The sequence below is a fragment of the Buceros rhinoceros genome, unplaced genomic scaffold (assembly GCF_000710305.1).
Source record: "Buceros rhinoceros silvestris isolate BGI_N320 unplaced genomic scaffold, ASM71030v1 scaffold23879, whole genome shotgun sequence".
Taxonomy (NCBI): Eukaryota; Metazoa; Chordata; class Aves; order Bucerotiformes; family Bucerotidae; genus Buceros; species Buceros rhinoceros.
The window spans coordinates 27505-34106 of record NW_010433617.1 but is presented as its reverse complement, the minus strand read 5'-3'; the positions used below and the strand labels follow the sequence as shown (position 1 = coordinate 34106).

The following is a 6602-nucleotide window of genomic DNA, read 5'->3' as shown; positions in this document are numbered from 1 at the left end:
TTCAGCAGCCTATCCAGCCCCAGCCTCACCAGCCCCTGCAGCACCCGGGAGCACCCCCTCAGCTCGGTGCTCTGAAGCTGGCTCCAGCAGAAGACATGAAACCAAATGAGCAGAAGAAGAGACCTGGAGGGTGAGTGCACCTTGTGTGTGGAGGCTTCTGAGAGGGACCAGGCAAAAATGGTGCCAAAAGCTGTATCAACTGGAACAGCTTCTGCTTTTGTGCAGAGTTGTCAGATCAGAAGTAACAAGATCTGTGGATGTTTGGATGTCTGTTTGGTTTCTTGATAGCAGGGTTCCTTAGCTTGATGGGTCTTGTTTTTCCTCCCTGACTACACACTGTAGGATTCTGTACAAGGATTTCTTTTTCCAAGCTAGAACTCCATTAGGAAGCAAGTCCCAGCACTCCCTGTCAGATCTCAGGTGGCATCTTGATATTAGGTTTGGCAGAAGATCTCTGCTTACACTGGTCAGGGAAACCATGTGGCCATGCTGCTCACAGGAACTTTCTTGAAAACCGGGATGTGACCTGTGAGGTTTTATTTCCCTGGACAGAGATCACCTGTTTCAGTTTCATAGTGCTCTAAGTGCTAAGGGCCTCCCACTTGTTCAGGACTCCTGTGGCTGGAAGGGACCGAAGGCTGTTTAATCTGTCCTCACCTTCAGACAGGACGGATTTTCTTCAGGTTAGTGTTTGTCTAACTTGTTCTTAAGGACTTTGGCTGGTGGAGACTCTGTCTTCTCCTTAGGCGGCTGTTTCCAGACCACAGTGTCCTGATATATATTCTGATACTACTTCTTGTGGACTGGGAGAACAAATCCCTTCTCTGCAGCAAGCTTCTACCTGTTTCCCTTGGCCCCTTAGTCTTCCTTCCTGCAGGATAAGTGACCTGGATCTGTTGAGTCTTTCCTCCTGGGCCATGTTGTCTAGACCTCTGACCGTTCTCCCGACTGCCAGCAGCTGGTAGGCAGCTCTCTGCAGTGCTGTTTAGAACAGTGTGCTAATCCCACGGCGGATGGGCAGAAAGTCGCTCTGTGGGTCTGGAGTGGTCATTGCGAGTGTTCAGTGGTTTCAGAGCAGGGGTGGGGATCCGGTCAGGGCTTCAGAGCAGATGCTGCTGGGCAAAGTGCTGGCCCGAGTCCCCACCTTGCTGTAGCAGTGGCAGCTGTGTCCCACTCCAGTATGGCTCAGGCTGCCGTGCTGAGATAGACCCAGCAGAGCTAAGTCTAACCAGTGCCAGCAGAAGGGGCAGAAAAGACACAGTCCTTTCCGCGCTGCAGACCTGCTCAGGAGACACGTGTTGGCCAGGTCAAAATCGGAGCTCAGTGTTTTGGATGTGTCAGAAGGTCACGATGTGGCCCCAGGTCCTCTGGTCCTTACGGGGTTCACTCTGAGCTGTAATCAGAACTGCCGTAACCCAGCTGAGAGGAGCATGAGCGTGGGGCTGTGAAGTGGGACTGACCTTCCCTGCGGACATCCCCATGGGGAAGGGATAATTCCAGTATTACCTTGTGGGAGCAGGAAGAGATGTAAGATGTAGTGGACAAAAATGAGTTCATCCTTTGGGATGTAGAGATCCCAAAATGCTTAAAAGGAAGCGGCAGAGGTAACGTAGATAAGCATTGGTGAAGATAATGGCCTTTGTAAAACGCCAGTAGAGTTCCTCTGTGATCTCTAGAGCTTGGCTATAAAAGGCTCAGCTGCAGAAACAAGTTTATTTGTGCAGTAATCAAGCAAACCTGTCACCAATGTTCTGATGTGGGTTCAGACGGGTGTGGAGGGTGTTTCCAAGGGCACAGGGGTTCCAGTGCAGGCTGCGGGCAGCGTCGCTGTCAGAGCGGTAGCTCCCCTGGCAACAGGCAGCGGAACGGCTGTTGCACCAACAAACTGCTCTTGTGCTGTCACACCGAGCTTCGCTCCCGGGAAGGTGGGAGGGCGGTTGTCCCCCTGCAAAGTGCCGTAATCAGAGCGTTTTACCATGCAGGATTTCTAGGGCTTTTGGCGTAGGTCATGAAAAATACCTGTCTGATGCTGACCGAGTTGCAGAGGTTTCCTGAAGTGTGTTTTACCCCGAGGTGCACGCTCCTTGTCTCCTCAGAGTTACTCCTTTAGACATAAGCACAGAGAAGATGTCTTTTTCAGCCTGTAAGTGTTTTATGGGAAAAGGCTGTCAAATATTTACTTTTAAATACCTGAATATTTATAAAATATTAACCTAACCTACTGAAACACTCACCTCACTGTCAGCGTGTTCTCAGCCAAAGGCACATAATTACTTTGCATATTGTATGGAATATCCTTGAAACCTCCGTGTGTCTGCTAGGGTACTGTAGCCAAAAAACTAAGATAACATGAATTTGTTTGGCTTTTTATAAAAGTAGTCTTCTGATTTGGGAGGGTGGGGACAGACCAGAATAGCAGACCATAAGCTCGCCCTGCTTCATCCTTCAGCAGTGGCTGGAGGATCCCGGGATTTCTTCGCTCCATGTTGACGCTCAGCTGTGTTATTTCAGGCAGTAAAAAACGAAAGCGGTTTGAAGTATGTCTGCCAAGTGCTGTACACTTCAGTTTGAGACTGCGTAAATCTTACCCCACTGGAGTGTAGGCGTAGATCAGAAGTGGGTCAGAATCCGGCCTATCTAATGCTGTATAAATACCTGTAATTCATACTCCGTGTCTTCCCCCGTTGTTGATAGTAGCCGTGTCTCTGTATATTTACACACATTATACCTGTTGTATCTTGTGTGCAGCATATGCGTAATGCCTGTCCCATCTGATATGCGTGTAAAGTTTGGATTTTATCTCGATACAGCAGAGGCAGAGAGAGATATTCAACTAATATTAAACCAGTCATATCTAAACTACTCTGTTGCCTTTTAGTATTGACCTGTATGTCCTGGACACACACACTCTCTGAAAGCACAGGTTGGATGGCGGTAGTTTTAAACCTGACACTGAGTTTATCTTTGTTCTGTTTGGGTTACAGGGTTGGGACCAGGGAAGTACATAATAAATTGGAGAAGAACAGGTGCGTAGAAAGCCAGGGGTTTGGGGGTTTTATCATAATTCCCCTTCCTTTTTTCTTTTCCTTTTTTTTTTTGGCCTGATCAATAGTCTGTCAATATTTGTTTGGCTTTGGCATTTTGTTTGTTTCTTTGTTTTTCTAAAAAATAACCGGAACAAAATTCTTAGTGAATTCTAACGAGTCTTGCAGCATTGCTTTGCTTTCTTACAGCTCAGTTCTGCATCTCTTGCTTCCCAGTGTGTTTTACGTAACTGCGTGATTGCATTACAATAACCCTGCGAGGCACTGATCCCGCAAAGTAAATCCCCACGTGCATAATGGAGTAACTTCGCTTTGGATTTAAAATAATAAATAGCCAAGATCAGGGGTCAGCGTACAGCGTGAATACAGAATAAAGACCGGTTCCTGATCCGTAACTCCTACAAGTCTAACTAGCTAAAGCGGAAACACGGTGAAAGTGGAAGCAACAGCACGGGGAGATGAGATGTTTGATTTAAGACTGTGCGATGGTTTCCTAGCAAAGCTGGGACTAGACTCCAGGGGTACAGCCCCGTATTGACCGAGCCGGTGCGGGGGTGAGCATGCAGGTGGTCCCGGCGCTGCTATGCACATGTGTAAGTGCTTTGCTGGATTAAGGCCCAGAGGAAGCTCTAGCCCTCTGCTAAATTAATTCTGCTGTGGGCTCCTACAAGCTGACAAAGCTCCTGTCTTTTCTTTAGACGTGCGCATTTGAAAGAATGCTTTGAGACATTAAAACGCAACATCCCCAATGTAGACGACAAGAAGACCTCAAACCTCAGCGTCCTAAGGAGTGCCTTGCGATACATCCAGGTACGTGCAGCGTTCGGGTGGCTGTTGGCTCTCGTTGTGTAGCACTTCATCTGCTGAAACCAGAGAACGATGCTGACTTCGCTTAAACCGAGTTGCTTACCTGCTTCCTATAGTGCAAAGGAAAAAGGGGAGAGAAAACTTGCCATTCCTCCTTCTGTCCCCACATGAGTGTAGTCAGTTATAAACTCCAGATTTCCTGAACATCTGGCTCTTCTAGGAACACTTGCTTCATGCAGTCTCCTTGTACTGGAAGTTCCTGGTCACCCACAAGTCATCTGTGCTGGTGGTGATGATAGAGTGAACAAATAGTTCAGATGACCTTAAAGAGCCATGGCCAGGCTGTGTGAACCTAAGCTGCTCCTTTTTGGACCAGGGTGAATTTTAATCCATATGGAGAGGTTTTCTATTTGCTTCTCCAAAACACTCAGAGTTCCATGAAGGTTCTGAATGTCTCAAGTTTTTGGTGAGGTGGAGATGTAAGTATGGGTCATTTGCTTGGAGGCAGGGAAAGACTGGAATTGAAGCTCGGGGTGGATGGGATGCCAGTGAGTCCAGGAGAGAGAGAAGATAAAATTCAGTTGTGGTGTTTGCTGGCTGAGTGAAGAAATTGTTAGCGTTTGCTTATTTAATATTTGTAAAAGTGGTTAGTGGTAGCACAAAATAAATTCTTAGAGATGCCCTCTGTGACTGTGAAATCAGTAGCATGTAATGCAATTAAAATTCATCTGGAGAATGAAGGAGTTGCTGAATTTATAGTGCAGTTGGAGAGAGCCGGTAGACCTCATACATTTTGGCTGGAACGAAGGGTGCTGAGGACTGTTCACAATGGGCTTTTCCGCAGTGAAGTGTTGTTGTGTTTCCTCGCTTTCGTCCCATTTTCCTCAGTCTCTCTCAAATATAATTTCACTCCTGTGTTCAGAAGTGCTGGACAGTGATTTTTGCATCAGCTTTACTTTGGAGAGTCGGTAATTACTCATTACCTTTCAGTTAGAGTTAAACCAGCTCAGCCCTTCTCGTTAGCCTTCATTGGCGACTTGCCTTGGAGAGCCTTTGGCTGGGACAAATTCTGATGGTACCCAGCCATTGAAGGGTAGCGTTGGTAAAAGAAAAAGCCTCTGTTGCTTAGAAAGGTCATTTTTGGAGATGTGGTTGTGATGCAGCTAATGGGCATTAGGAAGGATCCGAGCTTTTCATTTGGTTTCAGGCTGATTTTGAGCGGTGTCGGTAGAGATGAGCTTCATTAGCGGTGAGTGAGTGGAGTGATCTGATCGCCCACTGTTGCGTTCAGGCCTTGAGTCCAGAGGTGGGATGTCATGAGCTGTTGCTGCTGTGGTAGCTGATGTCTGTGAATATTGATGCAAGTGCAGACCTATCCGTGAGCAGACTGTTCACTGGCAGCTTTTTTATTGCGTGCTTTGGAATAAGGTAGCTTAAAATTCTCTTTGAGGATGTCAGTGGGGATGGCTGATTCTTCCTCTCTCTCTTCTCTGGGTCCGTTGTGTTTTGAGGCTTAGATGGAATGCAGGTTTGTGCTACCTACAAACGTACGTACCAACATCTCTGAGAGTTGCCGGGAATTAAACTCTTGTCACGTCCTCTTAAGAAGTGTAAACTACTCTTACGATGGTCTAGAAGGTATTGGCAGATTCAGAACCGCATTTTGTTTTCTTTAAATTTCTGCCACTCGGGGTCTATTTCAGTGCCGCCTTTGAATGGCTTTTCTCCGCGTGGATCCGTTTGGGCATCGGGCTGGGGTCAGGTCTGTTGACCTGACTGCTCTGGTGTGCCCGTGCTCTGTGCCCACCGTCTGGGGGTGGGGTGGTGTCATTGCAGGATATTGAATCATTCGGTGAGGTGGAAGTGCAGAAGTTCTGATGGTTAACGGTGCAGTACTTAGACCCTGGTGCTGGGGACCGTCACACTGTAGGTGGCTGTGTCTGCACAGCCCTGTTTACCCACAGCACTCCCTGTGGGCATCACTGACGTCAGGGCTTGTGGGGGGACCTGCCGTGGTGTCTTGTCTCAGGAGTGTGGTGCCGGTGCCAGCGTCTCAGGAACTCCTGGTTGCCCACATTCCCTCTGGGCTGCTTTGGGCAGTGTGCAGGGAGCTGCCCTCCACTTCTCCCACCATTTCCAGTACGGAGATCTTGAACTCTTGTCCAAATGTTGTCTCTCCATCTGCTCACTCGCAGGTGGCCTTAAGGGTGTTGGAGTAGGTTTGTGGTGGGGTTGGGGTGCCACAGGACCCCCGCACTGAGCTGGCGTCAGTAGGTGAGTCAGGAGGCTCGGGACAGGCAGGTAGTTGAGAGCCAGCAAGACGCGGAGGTGCATGTGGGAGTGAAGCTCCACTAAAGCCCTGAGGCCACGGGCTGCAGTCGCAGTGCCAGCTCCCCTGCCTGGAGTCTGCCTGGACCTGGATGTCCTGCAGAAGAGAGCTTCCCCGTCACCCGTGATGGCCCAAGAGTGGCCACATCACTGGGACTGGGCCAGTCTACACACTGATGCGTCTGTCTGTCCACTGAGGAGGCGGGTTGGTCTGCGGTCCTTGGCCAGGCATTCACCCACCACGGCAGTGAAGGTCACAGTGACATCAGGCCCGTCCTGGCTGGCCTCCCTCCTCTCTGGCCGAGAGCTTCCGTGCCAGCGTCCACCTCCACGTGTGCAGCGAGCACATGGCGAGCGTGGTGGGACTGCCCGTCAGGGCGGTTGGCGAGCAAAGCTGGCGGGCTGCGTGCCGGGCCTGACCCA

General features: G+C 49.3%; 1 protein-coding gene across 1 annotated transcript in view; it reads left to right on the top strand.

Moving 5' to 3' along the window:
• Positions 1-6602, top strand: part of MNT (MAX network transcriptional repressor) — a gene marked incomplete at its 5' end in the record, with an annotated part of 26100 nt that overhangs the window by 697 nt on the left and 18801 nt on the right. The window contains 3 exons of the mRNA XM_010144188.1: positions 1-130; positions 2985-3026; positions 3743-3854. The exon at positions 1-130 is cut by the window's left edge and continues 4 nt beyond it. Of these exons, the coding sequence (XP_010142490.1) occupies positions 1-130; positions 2985-3026; positions 3743-3854 (284 nt within the window). The remainder of the gene's footprint in view (positions 131-2984; positions 3027-3742; positions 3855-6602) is intronic.